The sequence below is a fragment of the Pristiophorus japonicus genome, chromosome 8 (genome assembly GCF_044704955.1).
Source record: "Pristiophorus japonicus isolate sPriJap1 chromosome 8, sPriJap1.hap1, whole genome shotgun sequence".
In the NCBI taxonomy this organism is placed as follows: domain Eukaryota; kingdom Metazoa; phylum Chordata; class Chondrichthyes; family Pristiophoridae; genus Pristiophorus; species Pristiophorus japonicus.
In genome coordinates, this window is record NC_091984.1 from 236484313 (window position 1) to 236504177 (window position 19865).

The window sequence follows — 19865 nt, forward strand, 5'->3', positions numbered from 1 at the left end:
AATGCCCTGTACAACTGTAGCAACACCTCCCTGCCCCTGTACTCAAATCCCCTTGTTATGAAGGCCAACATGCCATTTGCTTTCTTAACCGCCTGCTGCACCTGCATGCCAACCTGGTGGATGGGGAGCCGATCAAGTGGCTGCTTTGTCCTGGATGGTGTCGAGCTTCTCGAGTGTTGTTGGAGCTGCACTCATCCGGGCAAGTGGAGAGTGTTCCATCACACTCCTGACTTGTGCCTTGTAGATGGTGGAAAGGCTTTGGGGAGTCAGGAGGTGAGACACTCGTCGCAGAATACCCAGCATCTGACCCGCTCTTGTGGCCGCAGTATTTATGTGGCTGGTCCAGTTAATCTGACAGCTGGTGAGAATGCTTTGAAATAAAAAGGCAGCAGGGAATGGACAGAACGTGTGCAGCACAGTGACACACCCCTGAGATATTAGAAGGCTTCAATGGACTGTACGTCGCTGGGTGCGTGACCGAGGTGCACACACCCATCTTCGCACCATACCCATTCTCCATTCTTTCTGGGAGATGGGTTTGAGGGCACAAGTGCAGGAGGATCAGTACAGATTGCGTAACGATGAATTCTACCTGTATCGCTGTGAGTGTATCATTCTCTAAAGGTATTCATCCACATTTATTGGAGGCTTCAAAGCAGACGAGACCCTGGCCTTCATTCGATGATATTGCTGCCAAAGCATATTTATCTTTTTCTCTCTGCATCCCAGTTCTGGGCACCACAGCCTGGGATACACCCTCAAGCACCAGGCAATACAACTCTCTGCATCGCAGCTTAATTTAATCCACAGATTATTTTCTTTGATCAGATCTATGCAGAACCCTGCACTCTGAAAAATACCCACGGCACAACTCCATTGAACATATTCTCAGGAGCTTTTCAATCGCTATCCCTGAGACCTTCAACATCCTTTCAAATCCATTGATGTATCTTCACAGTGCTTTCAATCTCCATCCATAATATCTTGAACAAACTTTCAAATTCACACTCACTGCCCTTCCAAACTCTGCTCTGTGGAGGTGTCAGCTATGGCTCAGTGGGCAGCACTCTCACCTCTGAGTCATAAGGTTGTGGGTTCAAGTCCCACTCCAGAGATTTGAGCACAAAAATCCAGGCTGACACTCCCAGTGCAGTGCTGAGGGAGTGCTGCACTGTCGGAGGGGCAGTACTGAGGGAGCGGGGCAGTACTGAGGGAGCACCACACTGTCGGAGGGGCAGTGCTGAGGGAGCGCTGCACTGTCGGAGGGGCAGTGCTGAGGGAGTGCCGCACTGTCGGAGGGGCAGTACTGAGGGAGCGTGGCACTGTTTGGGGGGGCAGTACTGAGGGAGTGTTGCACTGTCGGAGGAGCAGTGCTGAGGGAGCGCTGCACTGTCGGAGGAGCAGTGCTGAGGGAGCGCTGCACTGTCGAAGGGGTAGTGCTGAGGGAGTGCTGCACTGTCGGAGGGGCAGTACTGAGGGAGCACCGCACTGTCGGAGGGGCAGTACTGAGGGAGCGTGGCACTGCCAGAGGGGTAGTACTGAGAGAGTGCTGCACTGTTGGAGGGGCAGTACTGAGGGAGTGTTGCACTGTCGGAGGTGCTGTGTTTTGGAAGAGACGTTAAAAAGGCTCTGTCTGCTCTCTCAGGGGGATGTATTATTTCAAAGAAGAGCAAGGGAATTATCCCCGGTGTCCTGGGGCCAATATTTATCTCTCGAACAACATCACTAAAACAGATGATCTGGTCATTATCACATTGCTGTTTGTGGGAGCTTGCTGTGCGCCTGTTGGCTGCCGCGTTTCCCACATTACAACAGTGACTACACTCCAAAAAATTACTTCATTGGCTGTAAAGCGCTTTGAGACATCCGGTGGTTGTGAAAAGCGCTATAGAAATGCAAGTCCTTCTTTTATTGACATCACCCTCACCAACCTTTCAAACTCCATCACCATCCTCTCAATTGTCCTCTCCCAACATCTCAACCCCCAAAGCAGGATCTTGGCCTTGGGTGTGACACCCTCCGACACCTTTATACGGACAGAATCCTGACCAATCGCGCCGTGATCCAACAGCAATAATGTCGACCCTGGACTGTCTGCTGCCTTCCGAAATGGCCAGCTTAAGCTCTGCTCTCAGTCGGGCTGTGCTCGTGTGTGTGGCGGTGTTTATGTTGTTTGAAACCTTTTGTGTGTCGTATTACAGAATGGGTTTTGTTTTTCTTGACAGGAGCCTGTGAGTGAGTCCCCCAACAGAGAAGAGCGAGACGACAGGAGGGCAGAGGCGTAAGAAAGGAATGACCTCTGTTCGTTTTTCCCCTTCCAGCACCGATCTTATCCTCGTCAGCATGTGGACATCACATCAGATTGCCATCAACTCTGCTCGAGATGTACTTCAGCACTGATGGAAGACACGACTTCTCCCTTCCCAGAGAATGGCCTACCTCCCGGCCCTCATGATTGTCGTGTATTCAACCAGCATTGTAACCCATGTATAATCTGACCTAAGTTGTGCACTGTGAGAACAATGACCACTAGGTGGTGAACTTGTGGGAGACACTCCTAACCTAGACCTTCAGGTATAAAAGGGGAAGCTCCACCCACTTCCAGCACTTGAGTGCTATGAAATAAAGGACAGGTCACAGACTGACCTTCTCTCAAGCATGGGCCTCGTGTGCATTTATACTGTGTAGTAAGGACGTATCAATGATAATTAAACTTAGACCCCAGGCGAAACGCAAGCATAGCCAAACTTTATATTGCTCTGATGGCATTGAATATACTCAGAGACTGAGCCTCCACAGCCCTCTGGGGCAGAGAATTCCAAAGATTCACCACCCTCTGAGTGAAGAAATTCCTCCTCATCTCAGTCCTAAATGGCCGACCCCTTATCCTGAGACTGTGACCCCTGGTTCTAGACTCCCCAGCCCGGGGGGAAACACCCTCCCTGCATCTACCCTGTCAATCCCTGTAAGTATTTTATACGTTTCCGCGAGATTCTTCTAAACTCCAGAGAATATAGACCCAATCTGCTCAATCTCTCCTCATTGGACAATCCCTCTCTTCCCAGGGATCAATTAAGGTGTCACATTTTAAAAGCATGGGAATAATTGCCACGCTACACGAGCAAGATTTGGTGACCATTCAAACGCCCACTCAATAACTGAAGTACCAACTCACGTCCTCCACAAACACCTCCACATTGCAAATACAAAAACGGGTCATGCAGTAATCTCCGCAGAACTGCAGTGGGAATGATTCCTGACTCTCTTTCTAACTGTTCTTTGTGTTCTACACTCACGGTTAGCAGGTTTGCAATCTCGGGTATACGAACATACGAACAATGCACGGGCAGGTAAGGACCATCTGGTCCATCAAGCCTACTCCACACAATCCCGATACCTTGTGTATCATCATCATCACAGGCAGTCCCTCAGCGTCGAGGAAGACTTGCTTCCACTCTAAAAGTGAGTTCTCAGGTGGGTGAACAGTCCAATACGGGAATTACAGTCCCTGTCACAGGTGGGACAGACAGTGGTTGGAGGAAAGGGTGGGTGGGACTGGTTTTCCGCACGCTCCTTCCGCTGCCTGCGCTTGTTTTCTGCATGCTCTCGGCGACGAGACTCGAGGTGCTCAGCGCCCTCCCGGATGCTCTTCCTCCACTTAGGGCGGACTGGTCTTTGGCCGGGGACTCCCAGGTGTCGGTGGGGCTGTTGCACTTTATCAGGGAGGCTTTGAGGGGGTCCCTGAAACTTCTAAAATGGTGGATGGGATAGTAGCTCCCTCGGGAGCTCTCCCTCTGGCCATCTGCTGCCGTCCTTCACCCCCTCGCTCCTTCAATCACCCTCCCCCCTGCCCCTCACTATTTAAGCCCCCCGTCCCCGGCCCCGGCCCTAACAGTGGGTGCACTTCAACCCCCAAAGTATTTTCTTACCCCTGAAACTCGTGCTGCAAGGGCCCACTGCCCATTCCCCATCCCCCAATCATGACTTACCTTCCTGATCGACCTCCCTGCTGCCAAGCCCCTCCAACTGGACTCTTGCATTCTGTTCCCCACTGTGTACCACAGCATATACACCCACCACCCCCCCCCTCACCCCCACCTCCCCCCAAACCCTGTGAGAGGCAAAAAAAACAGATTAAAAAACCCAGGCCCATTGGGGAAAAAAAATCTGGGAAATTCCTCTCCGACCCATCTCGGCGATGGAAACTAGTCCAGGGGATCACTCTGGCCCTGAATTCCCTGCAGTACCGACCCTTGTGTAAGAGTTAATCTCCCCCGCAGCCAGAAACCAATCCAGCTCTCGCTGGAAGGAATTCAGCGACTCTGCATCCACCACTTGGAACGGCCGCTTGTTCCAGAGGTCTACTGTTCTCTGGGGAAAGACCCATCTCCTGACATCGAACCTCAATCTAGCCCTATACAACTTAAATTTGTGCCCCCTGTGTTATGCATGCAACCCTATGTCACCAGCATTCTGCCGCCACCAGAGGGCACATCTGTTGGAGTCCCAAGGGATCCTAGCATCCCTTGGGAGCACTGTATATAAGCCGGCCTCCAGCACTCTGGAGTCAGAATAAAGAGATTGAGGTCACACTTATTCACGTCTACAGTACTCAATCACATTACTTTATTAAGGACATAACACCCTGGTCCTGCCTGACCTATTTAATTGAAATAAACTGACAGCTGGAACACCGTCTATTCCCTCCATTATCTGACAAACCTCAATCAAACACCCCCCCCCCCCCACCCCCCCTCCCCAAGTCTACGCTGCTCCAAGGTAAAGAGTCCCAACTCTTTTTATCTCTTGCCGAAATCAGTTCCGCCTGCGCCGGTGCTGAGAGTTGTAACTCTCTCCTCCCTTTGTGAGCCAGCCACAGAGCCCAGGAGGAGGAAGCACTTAAGCTCTGGGGGGATTTTTCCTTTGCAGGAGGCCTCCCTCCGAGCGAGGTTTCCAAGCCTTACTCAAAGGCCAACAGCTCGAACCAGCGGCCATTGTTACCCTCCAACACCAACTGCTGCTAATTATCTGGACCAGGGACCCGAGCACTTGGTTGCCGTGGAAACCCGAGCTGGCAGAGACCCACGGACGGAGGCTGCTGTTGCCAAGGCGAATGGAACAAACGCTGGCCTTCATCCGCAGGAATTTATCCGGGGGTTAATCCAGCAACGCTATTACATTGGCGCATGTCTGGGTCACAGTCGAGGGGCTGGTGTCTGTGCGCTCGGCTTCCTGACTGCATTTGGCTCCGTTACTCAATGGCTGTTTGCCACTATCACCAAACGTCTGTTTCCACTGAGCTCTTCAGCTCAGTCTCTTTTCATTCCACATTTTAATCGGCTTGATTTTCCATCTGTATTTTTTTTTATCATACCTTACAACATAATCCATAACATAAGAACATAAGGATTAGGAGCAGGAGTCGGCCATTCGGCCCCTCGAGCCTGCTCCGCCATTCAATAAGATCACGGCTGATCGTCTACTTCAACCCCACTTTCCCGCCCGATCCCCATATCCCCTTGATTCCCTTAATATCCAAAACTCTATCGATCTTTGTCTTGAATATACTCAAAGACAGAGGGGCCGATTTTCAGCAAGGCCTCCGTCCGCCCAAAGTGCCACTAATGGCCGGCGAGGTACTGGACGCTACTCTGGGCGGAATATTCATCGCCGCGGTCCCTCGAATGTCGGCGGGCGGCAAACGACCAACGTACGCCCCCAATCTGGGCGTCAGCGGGCGGGAGGTCCCATTCTCGGCAGCAGAGGAGCTTGCCACCCAAGTGCCGCCAAGGATGGAGTCAGGACCACGGAGGGTCAAAGAGCTGAACAAAAATAAAATCGCCAAAAAAATGTTTTTAAACTATCGGAAGACCTCCAGGCGACGCCATCCAGGTAAGTTGCTGTTTTTTAAATGTTCAGTAACCTTTTTTTCAGGTTCTACAGACTGACCATCGGGGACAGACCAGCCTCCAGCCAGCGGTCCGCCCCCCCCGCCCGCCCCCGTTCTGCCGCCCACTCCCGTCCGCAGGAATCCGGGAGCTCGGCGGACGGGAGCTCGGTTGTGCCACTCGGCCGTCCGCTGACGTCAGCGGACGGTTCCCGGCGGCTCTCCCCTGCCGCCCGCTCCAGACCACCCCGAAAGTGGCACTGGGCGGCCCTGCAGGAGGAATGTCAGCGGCAGCGGGCGACAGTGGTGAGGTGATCAAATTCGGTTACCCTGAGCCTCCACAGGCCTCTGGGGCAGAGAATTCCAAAGATTCGCCACCCTCTGAGTGTAGAAATTTCTCCTCATCTCAGTCCTAAATGGCCGACCCCTTATCCTGAGACTGTGACCCCTGGTTCTAGACTCCCCAGGCCGGGGGAAACACCCTCCCTGCATCTACCCTGTCAAGCCCTGTAAGAATTTTGTATGTTTCAATGAGATCACCTCTCATTCTTCTAAACTCTAGAGAATATAGGCCTAGTCTGCTCAATCTCTCCTCACAGGACAATCTCCCCCACCCCCGCCATCCCAGGAATCAGTCTGGTGAACTTTCGTTGCATTCCCTCTATGGCAAGTATATCCTTCCTTGCGGAAGGGGACCAAAACTGTGCACAATACTCCAGGTGTGGTCTCACCAGAGCCCTATTCAAAGTGTTGGCAATGTTTGGCCAGCTCGCAAAAATATATTGATAAGTAATCTGACAAAACGCTCCTTCCTCTGGAAGGGTACATTGGCCTTGGAGGGAGTGCAGCGTAGGTTTATCAGAATGATACCCGGACTTCAAGGGTTAAACTACGAGGAGAGATTATACAAACTGGGGTTGTATTCCTGGAATTTAGGGGTGATCTGATTTAAGTTTTCAGGATATTACGGGGAACAGAGAGGGTAGGTAGCGAGAAACTGTTCCCGCTGGTTGGGGAGTCTGGGACTAGGGGCAGAGTCTACAAATTAGAGCCAGACCTTTCAGGAGTGAAATTAGGAAACCCTTCCACACACACAGAGTGGGAGAGGTTTGGAACTCTCATCCACAAACGGCAATTGATGCTCGATCCATTGTTAATTTTAAATCCGAGATTGATAGCTTTTTGTTAACCAAAGGTATTGAGGGATATGGGCCAAAGGCAGATAACTGGAGTTAGGTCGATGATCAGACATGATCTCATTGAATGGTGGAGCAGGTTCAAGGGGCTGAATGGCCTTCTCCTGTTCCTGTGTTCCCAAAGTCAAATGTCTTGTTATACTGCAACCTTTGTGGCAAATTTGCACCATTATGTTTGAATTTTCGGAGAATAAAACCTAATATAGTACAGTGATATCGCACTTCGATTGGGTTTCTGCACCATCCCTGCAGTGACACTCCCGCAAGTTGATACAGTGAGAATTGCTCACGTTGCACCGCTCACACAGCTGCAACAACTTGCATTTATATAGCGCCTTTAACGTAGTGAAACGTCTCAAGGCATTTCACAGGAGCGATTATCAAACAGAATTTGACACCGAGCCACATAAAGAGATATTAGGAAAGCAAAATACTGCGGATGCTGGAATCTGGAATAAAAACCGAAAATGCTGGAAATCTCAGCGGGTCAGGCAGCATCTGTGGAGAGGAAGCAGAGTTAACGTTTCGGGTCAATGGCCCTTCGTCAGAACTGGAGAGTGTTCGGAAAGAACGGATTCTTAAGGAGCACTGAAAGCGGGGAGGGGAAGAAAGAACAAAAGGGAAGGTCTGTGATAAGGTGGAAGACAGGAGAGATTAGAGAGACAAAAGGGGCGATGGCCCAAATTCAAATGGTAATGGCAGGAGTTAGAAAAACATGAGTCGAGATAGGTTGTGAATGGCGGGATAATGACCAACTGCCATTAGAGACACAGAGAAACAAAGAAACAGGCTCTGGGGGGCGGGAGAAGGGAGCCGGCAGCGGTTATGGTCTGAAATTGTTGAACTCGATGTTGAGTCCAGAAGGCTGTAAAGTGCCTAAACGAAAGATAAGGTGTTGTTCGTCGAGCTTGCATTGAGCTTCGTTGGAACAGTGCAGGAGACCACATAAAGAGATATTAGGACAGGTGACCAAAGGCTTGGTCAAAGAGGTAAGTTGTAAGGAGGGTCTTAAAGGAGGAAACAGGTAGAGAGGTGGCGAGGTTTAGGGAGGTTTCGTTTAAGATGGAGGCTGGTCTTTTTGCAAAGTACACAATGGTGGACCAGACATACCATCTGCATGAACCAGACAGGGTTATTGTCCAACAGTTAACTGGTATGAAGATTTTCTTTGATGCTGGGGCAGCATGTTTAAAATGTTCATGGGCGCAGCTTATGTCGGAGAGTTATGCAATTTCTGGTTGTGGTAATATATGGAAATAGTTTGATGGAAGTACAATGGTTGCACACCATTATCCCATCGCCTACTGTGAAGTAGCAACATTGGGAAGGCTACGGACAGAAAGAGCATTTTGCAATCCAATTGTCCCCAAAACTACTAACTGTTTTTTGGAGATTGCTAAAAGTTTCAGTTCCCTGAATACTTAAATGAAACGGCTTAAACTTCAACCGACAGACATTATTGCAATTCAGAAACCTTCTCTTATGTGCACCTTTGCTGCTATATATACAGGTTTTCAGTGTAGGTCGGTCGTCTGTATAGACAGAGACTGTGTCTCATCAGGAACTTGCAGAAATTAATTGAAGAAGCATAGACCATTTTAAACGTTCAACCTAGTTTGGCAACAGTGTAACTTTTAATTGTGGCGTGAAGGATCCGTCCTCAAAAAATTTGCTTCTGTATATTACTTTATTTGTAGATAAATCCTTATCAGTGGTTTAGCCTGTGCGGTATTTTCTAGCACCTGGATTGGCAATTGGCATCCTAAATATTTAACAATAAGTGAATTACTGTCCATAAATGACATCACAAGCTGAGAACAAGATGCTGCGAAAATTCTAAATGTAATCATGACGTGACACATTCCAGTTGCAATATAAAAGCAAAATCCAGCCAAAGTACCCCAGAAATCAAGTCAATTCATATTATCAGAGTATCATAACACAAACTGTGGACCAAGTCTATATCGCTATTTAAAGAAAGACTTGCATTTATATAGCATCGTTCACAGAGTCAGCACATCGCCAAGTCCTTTCCAGGCAATCTTAGTGTTGGCAGGCACATTTGGATACCAGTAAACTGAGCACAATGCAGAACCAATGGTATAACCCAGGTCAGCCAGCCCCACTAGCTCAAATTGTCAGCTGTGGCTCAGTGGGCAGCACTCCCGCCTCTGAGGCAGAAGGTTGTGGGTTCAAGTCCCACTCCAGGAACTTGAGCACAAATCTAGAGTGACTCTCCCAGTGCAGTACTGAGGGAGCGCCGCACTGTCGGAGGTGCCATTTTTCGGATGAGACGTTAAACCGAGGCCCCGTCTGTTCTCTCAGGTGGACATAAAAGATCCCCTGGCTACTATTTTCGAAGAAGAGCAGGGGAGTTATCCCCAGTGTCCTGGGGCCAATATTTATCCCTCAATCAACATAACAAAAACAGATTGTCTGGTCATTATCACATTGTTGTTTGTGGGAGCTTGCTGTGCGCAAATTGGCTGCCATGTTTCCCACATTACAAAGCCATAGAAACATAGAAAATAGGTGCAGGAGTAGGCCATTCGGCCCTTCGAGCCTGCACCGCCATTCAATGAGTTCATGGCTGAACATGCAACTTCAGTATCCCATTCCTGCTTTCTCGCCATACCCCTTGATCCCCCTAGTAGAAAGGACTACATTTAACTCCTTTTTGAATGTATTTAGTGAATTGGCCTCAACAACTTTCTCTGGTAGAGAATTCCACAGGTTCACCACTCTCTGGGTGAAGAAGTTTCTCCTCAGCTCGGTCCTAAATGGCTTACCCCTTATCCTTAGACTGTGACCCCTGGTTCTGGACTTCCCCAACATCGGGAACATTCTTCCTGCATCTAACCTGTCTAAACCCGTCAGTTGACTACACTTCAAAAGTACTTTATTGGCTGTAAAGCGGTTTGGGACGTCCGGTGGTCGTGAAAGGCGCTATATAAATGCAAGTCTTTCTTTTTGTTTCTTTCAAATTAGTATCTATACTTTGGCTGCATCAGAAATATAGCGGTAGCATCAGACTTCACGTCAAGGAAATGAATTGTAGAAATGCGCAATAAGAAGTGGTATAAATGTGGACTCTGGGGGCCTGAAATTGATGGCCTTACTGCCCACTGCCGCCCGCTGCCGCCCAGATTAGATAGAAATTGCACCAATACCTCAATCATAGCACGATACAGCACAGAATGAGGCCATTGGGCCCATCGAGCCTGTGCCGGCTCTGTGACAGAGCGATCCAATCAGTCCCACTCCCCCCGCTCTTTCCCCACAGCCCTGCTATTTTTTTCCCTTTCAAGTATTTATCCAACTTTGAAAGTTACCACTGAATCTGCTTCCATTGCCCTTTCAGGCAGCACGTTCCCGATCACAACAACGCAACGAAATTTTCATCTCCCCCCCGGTTCTTTAGCCAATTACCTTTAATCCGTGTCCTCTGGTTACCGATGCTCCTCCCTCTGGAAACAGCTCATTTATTCTATCCAAACCCCCCATGATTTTTGAACATCCTCGATTAAATCACCCCCTCAATCTTCACTGCTCTAAGGAGAACAATCCCAGCTTCTCCAGTCTCCCCACATAATCAAGGTCATTCAATCGTAGGGGGAATCTAGAACTAGGGGGCATAGTTTCAGAATAAGGGGCCGCCCATTTAAAACAGAAATGAGGAGGAATTTCTTCTCTCAGAGGGTCGTGAATCTTTGGAATTCTCTATCCCAGAGAGCTGTGGAGGCTGGGACATTGAATATACTTAAGGCGGAGATAGACAGATTTTGAACGATAAGGGAGTCACGGGTTATAGGGAGCGGGCAGGGAAGTGGAGCTGAGTCCATGATCAGATCAGCCGTGATCTTATTGAATGGCGGAGCAGGCTCGAGGGGCTGAATGGCCGACTCCTGCTCCTATTTCTGATATTCTTATGTGGTGCAAATGCAGCCTCACCAAGCTTGGACAGAGGAGAGATGTAGGGGTTCTCTCACCTGATGGGCGCAGCCTCGTCTCCCTTGTCCAGCCATTCCTGTGGAGGGATTATGTACATGCACCACAATCCCCAGTTGTAGCCATGGGCTGCGTTGGCATATTGCTGCACTTCAAACGTGTTGTATTTGATGTTGTCTATGGCGGGCAATATGATCCGTGTCCGATCTTCCTTGATCCTGCTCAGAACCGGTTGGACCCTGCAAAGAAAGCGGAAGGGTACAGGTCAGATATCTTACTGCCATTCCCCAAAGCCACAATTCCCCGTGCCTTTGTGACCACCAGACTCGAGTATTCCAACGCTCATCTGGCCGGCCTCCCACCATAAACTTCAGCTCGTCCAAAAACTCTACCGTCCCGTGTGCTAACTCGTGCCAAGTCCTGTTACCCATCACCCCCCCCCCCCGCGCTTGCTGTCCGACATTGGCTCCCCGGTCCGGCAACGCCCCGATTTTAAAAGTCTTATCCTTGTGTCCCTCTGTGGCTTCACCCTCTCCCGAAGCTCCTCCAGCCCCACAACCATCAATGTTCCCTGTCAATTCTTTTGGGTGCAGGCCCCTGTAAGGCACTGTGCAGCCCGTTCAAACCTCCGAGCAAGCGTGGTTTTTACATTGAGAAACTGACAAGCTTCAGACAACAGCGGACCCCGTGGCTAAACGGGAACATTGCCTACAAACCCCCCGAGATGTCTGCGCTCCTCCAATTCTGTTCCCTTGAGCATCCCTGATTATAACCATCGGTGGCCGTGCCTTCAGCTGCCTGGGCCCCAAGCTCTGGAACTCCCTGCCTAAACCTCTCCGCCTCTCTCTCTTCCTTCAAGACGCTCCTTAAAACCTACCTCTTAGTTCACGTTTTGGTCACCTGCTCTAATGTCTCCACTGCTGAAACCCTCATCCATCCATCTAGACTTGACTATTCCAACACACTCCTGGCTGGCCTCCCACAAACTAGACATGATCCACAACTCGGCTGCCCCGTGTCCTAACACACACCGAGTCCTGATCACCCATCACCCCCTGTGCTCGCCGACCTACATTGGCTTCTGGTTAAGCAATACCTCGATTTCAAAATTCTCATCCTTGTTTACAAATCCCTCCATGGCCCTCGCCCCTCCCTGTCTCTGTAATCTCCTCCAGCCCCACAACCTCCCTGAGATATCTGCGCTCCTCCAATTCTGCCCTCTTGAGCATCCCTGATTATAATCGCTCCACCATTGGTGGCCGTGCCTTCAGCTGCCTGGGCCCCAAGCTCTGGAACTCCCTGCCTAAACCTCTCCGCCTCTCTCTCTTCCTTTAAGACGCTCCTTAAAACCTACCTCTTAGTTCACGTTTTGGTCACCTGCTCTAATGTCTCCACTGCTGAAACCCTCATCCATGCCTGTGTTACCTCTAGAGTTGACTATTCCAATGCACTCCTGGCTGGCCTCCCACAAACTAGACATGATCCACAACTCGGCTGCCTCGTGTCCTAACACACACCGAGTCCTGATCACCCATCACCCCCTGTGCTCGCTGCCCCGTGTCCTAACTCGCACCGAGTCCCGCTCACCCATCACCCCCTGTGCTCGCTGCCCCGTGTCCTAACACACACCAAGTCCTGATCACCCATCACTCCCTGTGCTCGCTGCCCCGTGTCCTAACTCGCACCAAGTCCTGATCATCCATCACCCCCTGTGCTCGCTGACCTACATGGCTTCTGGTTAAGCAACACCTCGATTTCAAAATTCTCATCCTTGATTACAAATCCCTCCATGGCCCTCGCCCCTCCCTATCTCTGTAATCTCCTCCAGCCCCACAACCCCCCTGAGATATCTGCGCTCCTCTAATTCTGCCCTCTTGAGCATCCCTGATTATAGTCGCTCCACCATTGGTGGCCGTGCCTTCTGTTGCCTGGGCCCCAAGCTCTGGAACTCCCTCCCTAAACCTCTCTACTTCTCTACCTCTCTTTCCTCCTTCAAGATGCTCCTTAAAATCTACCTCTTTGACCGAAACGTATAAGATTATGAGGGGGCTTCACAAGGTGGATGCAGAGAGGATGTTTCCACTGATGGGGGAGACTGGAACTAGAGAGTACAATCTTAGAATAAGGGGCCACCCATTTAAAACCAAGATGAGGAGGAATTTCTTCTCTCAGAGGGTTGTAAATCTATGGAATTCGCTGCCTCAGAGAGCTGTGGAAGCTGGGACATTGAATAAATTTAAGACAGAGATAGACAGTTTCTTAACCGATAAGGGGATAAGGGGTTATGGGGAGCGGACGGGGAAGTGGAGCTCTGTCCATGATCAGATCAGCCATGATCATATTAAATGGCGGAGCAGGCTCGAGGGGCCATTTGGTCTACTCCTGCTCCTATTTCTTATGTTATGTTCTAAGCTTTTGGTCACCTGCGCTAATTTCTCCTTCTGCGGCTCGGTGTCAAATTTTTAGCGCCTTGGGACGTTTCACTACGTTAAAGGTGCTATATAAATACAGGTTGTTGTTGTTGTTACGTGGCTTGGTTTGCTTTGGAAAGATAAACTCTGCGGGCACAAAGTCCTTGAGCCACAAACAGAGCCTGAGCTCGAATCGCCAGCCTGAAGAGAAATGAACCTGTTGGGTGAACATGGCCAGTGCTTATGTAAAGAGACACACACCAATGCTTCACTGTCATAATGCTACATTTACAGGGTTTACGTCGTTGTCCCTTCAAAGCAGCGCTTCCCCGGATTTCGCTTTACCAGCAGCACAGCAGAGTTACTGGCAGTTTTTAAAGAACAAAATCTCAAAGATCATGTCTCAAAAGAAGCAAGGCGCTCAGTGAGGAATGGAGAGTGTCAGTCCCGCAGTCACAGCGCAAGCACTGGCTCGAGACAAGGTGAGCAGATTGGGCCGATACTCGCTGGAGACTAGAGAAACGAGAGGTGATCTCAATAAGATTCTGAGGGGGATTGACAGGGTAGATGCAGGGACGATGTTTCCCCCCAGGCTGGGGAGTCTAGAACCAGGGGTCACAGTCTCAGAATAAGGGGTCGGCCATTTAGGACTGAGAAGGGGAAACTTCTTCACTCAGAGGGTGGTAAATTTGCGGAGACATCGCTGGTGGTATTTCTCCAGCGCTTTGAGGTGTCTAGTGTACATGGTCCATGTCTCTGAGCCACACAGGAGGGCGGGTATCACTATGGCCCTGTAGATGAGCTTGGTGCCAGATTTGAGGGCCTGATCGTCTCTATTCCTCAGGTGGCCGAAGGCTGCGCTGGTACACAGGAGGCGGTGTTGGACCTCGTCGTCGATGTCTGACGACACCTGGGAGTCCCCGGCCAAAGACCACCCTAAACGGAGGAAGCGCATCCGGGAGGGTGCTGAGCACCTCGAGTCTCGTCGCCGAGAGCATGGAGAAACCAAGCGCAGGCAGCGGAAGGAGCGTGCGGCAAACCAGTCCCACCCTCCCCTCTCCTTCAACCACTGTCTGTCCCACCTGTGACAGGGACTGTAATTCCTGTATTGGACTGTTCAGTCACCTGAGAACTCACTTTTAGAGTGGAAGCAAGTCTTCCTCGATTTCGAGGGACTGCCTATGATGATGATGGTGAATCTTTGCAATTCTCTACCCCAGAGGGCTGTGGTTCTGAGTCGTTGAGTATATTCAAAGCTGAGATCGATAGATTTTTGGACTCTAGGGGAGTCGAGGGATATGGGGATTGGGCGGGAAAGTGGGTTTTTTACATTAACATAAGAACATAAGAACATAAGAATTAGGAACAGGAGTAGGCCATCTAGCCCCTCGAGCCTGTTCCGCCATTCAAAAAGATCATGGCTGATCTGGCCGTGGACTCGGCTCCACTTACCCGCCCGCTCCCCGTAACCCTTAATTCCCTTATTGGTTAAAAATCGATCTATCTGTGATTTGAATACATTTAATGAGCTAGCCTCAACTGCTTCCTTGGGCAGAGAATTCCATAGATTCACAACCCTCTGGGAGAAGAAATTCCTTCTCAACTCGGTTTTAAATTGGCTCCCCCGTATTTTGAGGCTGTGTCCCCTAGTTCTAGTCTCCCCGACCAGTGGAAACAACCTCTCTGCCTCTATCTTGTCTATCCCTTTCATTATTTTAAATGTCAACCTTCTGAACTCCAACGAGTAAAGACCCAGTCTACTCAATCTATCATCATAAGGTAACCCCCTCATCTCCAGAATCAGCCTCGTGAATCGTCTCTGTACCCCCTCCAAGGCGAGTATATCCTTCCTTAAGTAAGGTGACCAAAACTGCATGCAGTACTCCAGGTGCAGCCTTACCAATACCCTATACAGTTGCAGCAGGACCTCCCTGCTTTTGTACTCCATCCCTCTCGCAATGAAGGCCAACATTCCATTCGCCTTCCTGATTACCTGCTGCACCTGCAAACTAACTTTTTGGGATTCATGCATAAGGACCCCGAGGTCCCTCTGCACCGCAGCATGTTGTAATTTCTCCCCATTCAAATAATATTCCCGTTTACTGTTTTTTTTTTCCAAGGTGGATGACCTCACATTTTCCGACATTGTATTCCATCTGCCAAACTTTAGCCCATTCGCTTAACCTATCTACATCTCTTTGCAGTCTCTCTGTGTCCTCTACAAAACCCGCTTTCCCACTTATCTTTGTGTCATCTGCAAATTTTGTTACACTACACTCTGTCCCCTCTTCCACGTCATCTATGTATATTGTAAACAGTTGTGGTCCCAGCACCGATCCCTGTGGCATACCACTAACCACCGATTTCCAACCTGAAAATGACCCATTTATCCCGACTCTCTGCTTTCTGTTCGCCAGCCAATTCTCTATCCATGCTAATACATTTCCTCTGACTCCGCGTACCTTTACCTTCTGCAGTAACCTTTTGCGTGGCACCTTATCGAATGCCTTTTGGAAATCTAAATACACCGCATCCATCGGTACACCTCTATCCACCATGCTCGTTATATCCTCAAAGAATTCCAGTAAATTAGTTAAACATGATTTCCCATTCATGAATCCATGCTGCGTCTGCTTGATTGCAGTATTCGTATCTAGATATCCCGCTATTTCTTCCTTAATGATAGCTTCAAGCATTTTCCCCACTACAGATGTTAAACTAACCGGCCTATAGTTACCTGACTTTTGTCTGCCCCCTTTTTTAAACAGAGGCGCTACATTAGCTGCTTTCCAATCCACTGGCACTTCCCCAGAGTCCAGAGAATTTTGGTAGATTATAACGAATGCATCTGCTATAACTTCCGCCATCTCTTTTAATACCCTGGGATGCATCAGAACCAAGGGAATTGTCTACCTTGAGTCCCATTAGCCTGTCCAGCACTACCTCCCTAGTGATAGTGATTGTCTCAAGGTCCTCCCTTCCCACATTCCCGTGACCAGCAATTTTTGGCATGGTTTTTGTGTCTTCCACTGTGAAGACCGAAGCAAAATAATTGTTTAACGTCTCAGCCATTTCCACATTTCCCATTACTAAATCCCCCTTCTCATCTTCTAAAGGACCAACATTTACTTCAGTAACTCTTTTCCTTTTTATATATCGGTAAAAGCTTTTACTATCTGTTTTTATGTTTTGCGCAAGTTTACTTTCGTAATCTATCTTTCCTTTCTTTATTGCTTTCTTAGTCATTCTTTGCTGTTGTTTAAAATTTTCCCAATCTTCTAGTTTCCCACTAACCTTGGCCACCTTATACGCATTGGTTTTTAATTTGATACTCTCCTTTATTTCCTTGGTTATCCACGGCTGGTTATCCCTTCTCTTCCCGCCCTTCTTTTTCACTGGAATATATTTTTGTTGAGCACTATGAAAGAGCTCCTTAAAAGTCCTCCACTGTTCCTCAGTTGTGCCACTGTTTAGTCTGTGTTCCCAGTCTACTTTAGCCAACTCTGCCCTCATCCCACTGTAGTCCCCTTTGTTTAAGCATAGTGCGCTCGTTTGAGACACTACTTCCTCACCCTCAATCTGTATTACAAATTCAACCATACTGTGATCACTCATTCCGAGAGGATCTTTTACTAGGAGATTGTTTATTATTCCTGTCTCATTACACAGGACCAGATCTAAGATAGTTTGCTCCCTTGTAGGTTCTGTAACATACTGTTCTAAGAAACAATCCCATATGCATTCTTTGAATTCCTCCTCAAGGCTACCCCGTGCGATTTGATTTGACCAATCGATATGTAGGTTAAAATCCCCCATGACTACTGCCATTCCTTTTTCACCTGCCTCTATTATTCCCTTGGTTATTGTCCGCCCCACCGTGAAGTTATTATTTGAGGACCTATAAACTACGCCCACCAGTGACTTTTTCCCCTTACTATCTCTAATCTCCACCCACAATGATTCAACATTTTGTTCATTAGAGCCAATATCATCTCTCACAACTGCCCTGATATCATCCTTTATTAACAGAGCTACCCCACCTCCTTTCCCTTCTTGTCTATCCTTCCGAATTGTCAGATACCCCTGTATGTTTAATTCCCAGTCTTGACCACCCTACAACCACGTTTCTATAATGGCCACCAAATCATACCCATTTGTAATGATTTGTGCCGTCAACTCTTTTACTTTATTTCGAACGCTGCGTGCATTTAGGTAGAGTGTTTTAATACTAGCTTTTAAACCATGATTTTTAGTTTTGACCCCTCCTGCAGCCCCTTTATATTCATACATATTGTCCCTTCCTATCACCTTGTGGTTTACACTTACCCCAGTGCTACTCTGCTCTGTTGCCTCCTGCCTTTTGCATTCTTTCTTGGGGTCCTGTTCATCTGAGCTCTCCCCAACTCTAACTAGCTCAGAGCCCTCTCCTGGGTTCCAAATACTCCTCGCATTGAGGCACCGAGCTTTCAGGCTTGCCTTTTTATTACACTTTGACCCTTTAGAATTTTGCTGTCCATTAGCCCTTTTTGTTTTTTGCCTTGGGTTTCTCTGCCCTCCACTTTTACTCATCTCCTTTCTGTCTTTTGCTTCTGTCTCCATTTTGTTTCCCTCTATCTCCCTGCATTGGTTCCCATCCCCCTGACATATTAGTTTAACTCTTCCCCAACAGCACTAGCAAACACCCCCCCTAGGATATTGGTTCCAGTCCTGCCCAGGTGCAGACCGTCCGGATTGTACTGGTCCCACCTCCCCCAGAACCGATTCCAATGCCCCAGGAATTTGAATCCCTCCCTGCTGCACCACTGCTCAAGCCACGTATTCATCTGCGCTATCCTGCGATTCCTACTCTAACTAGCACGTGGCACTGGTAGCAATCCCGAGATTACTACTTTTGAGGTCCTACTTTTTAATTTAGCTCCGAGCTCCTTAAATTCGTCTCGTAGGACCTCATCCTTTTTTTACCTATGTCATTGGTACCAATGTGCACCACGACAACTGGCTGTTCTCCCTCCCTTTTCAGAATGTCCTGCACCCGCTCCGAGACATCCTTGACCCTTGCACCAGGGAGGCAACATACCATCCTGGAGTCTCGGTTACGGCCGCAGAAACGGCCATCTATTCCCCTTACAATTGAATCCCCTATCACTATCGCTCTCCCACTCTTTTTCCTATCCTCCTGTGCAACAGAGCCAGCCACGGTGCCATGAACTTGGCTGCTGCTGCCCTCCCCTGATGAGTCATCCCCCTCAACAGTACTCAAAGCAGTGTATCTGTTTTGCAGCGGGATGACCGCAGGGAACCCCTGCACTACCTTCCTTGCACTGCTCTTCCTGCTGGTCTTCCATTCCCTAGCTGGCTGTGGACACTTCACCTGCGGTAAGACCAACTCGCTACACGTGCTACTCACGTCATTCTCAGCATTGTGGATGCTCCAGAGTAAATCCACCCTCAGCTCCAATTCCGCAACGCGGACCGTCAGGAGCTGGAGGCGGATACACTTCCCGCACACGTAGTCATCAGGGACACCGGAAGTGTCCCTGAGTTCCCACATGGTACAGGAGGAGCATATCACGTGACCGAGCTCTCCTGCCATGTCTTAACCCTTAGATACCCTTAAATTGGCAACAACAATGTTATCAGGTTACTTACTGATATACTGCACATAACAGGCCATTCGGCCCAAGCAGTCCGTGCCGGAGTTGATGTCGAAGATCAGCCATTAAATGGCAGAGCAGGCTCGAAGGACCAAACAGCCTACTCCGGCTTCTTATGTTCTTACTATCTTATCAAAATATTGTCTAAGCTACCTGCTGAGTAGAGATGCTACAACTCCAATCTTTGATCTCCTGATTTCTATGCAAGGGCTTTGTAGTGCTAAGACGAGATGGAACCAATAATATCTTGAACAAGAGAGTTCCAGGTCCCGATTTTATGGAGGGCCGGAACCGTTCTGAGCGAGGTTGCCTGGGCGAGCAAGGGTCGAGGCCCAGAGAGATTTAGGACATCCTGAGGTCATGAAAGTCGCTATAAAAATGCAAGTATTCTCTTTCTACATTATCAGCGGTGATCAGAAGGATGATGAGAGTAGGGTGAATGTTTACTTTAAGAGTGAGGGAGTCCGGTGCAAGGGGCTATTCTGCTCCCACTCACTATTGTCGAAACCTCACTGGATCTGACGTCGGCCTACATAACACAGGAGCTGGTCGAGACGTCGAAGAAACTTACGTGCATCAACACTCATATAGGACTGTTTATCTACAACAGGTGTCCTTTCGGAATTCGCTCGGTTGCAGCCATATTTCAGAGGAACATGGAGAGTCTACTGAAGTCCGTCCCCAGAATCGTCGTGTTCCAAGGTGACATATTGGTCACAGGTCGTGACTCCGCCGAACATCTGAACAACCTGGAAGAGGTTTTACATTG

General features: G+C 49.0%; 1 protein-coding gene across 4 annotated transcripts in view; it reads right to left on the reverse strand.

The window, feature by feature from the left end:
* Positions 1-19865, reverse strand: part of galnt9 (polypeptide N-acetylgalactosaminyltransferase 9) — a 443197-nt gene that overhangs the window by 232956 nt on the left and 190376 nt on the right. For all 4 annotated transcript variants that reach the window (XM_070888122.1, XM_070888121.1, XM_070888120.1 and 1 more), the window contains exon 5: positions 11073-11270. In XM_070888122.1, coding sequence (XP_070744223.1) covers positions 11073-11270 — 198 coding nt within the window. The remainder of the gene's footprint in view (positions 1-11072; positions 11271-19865) is intronic.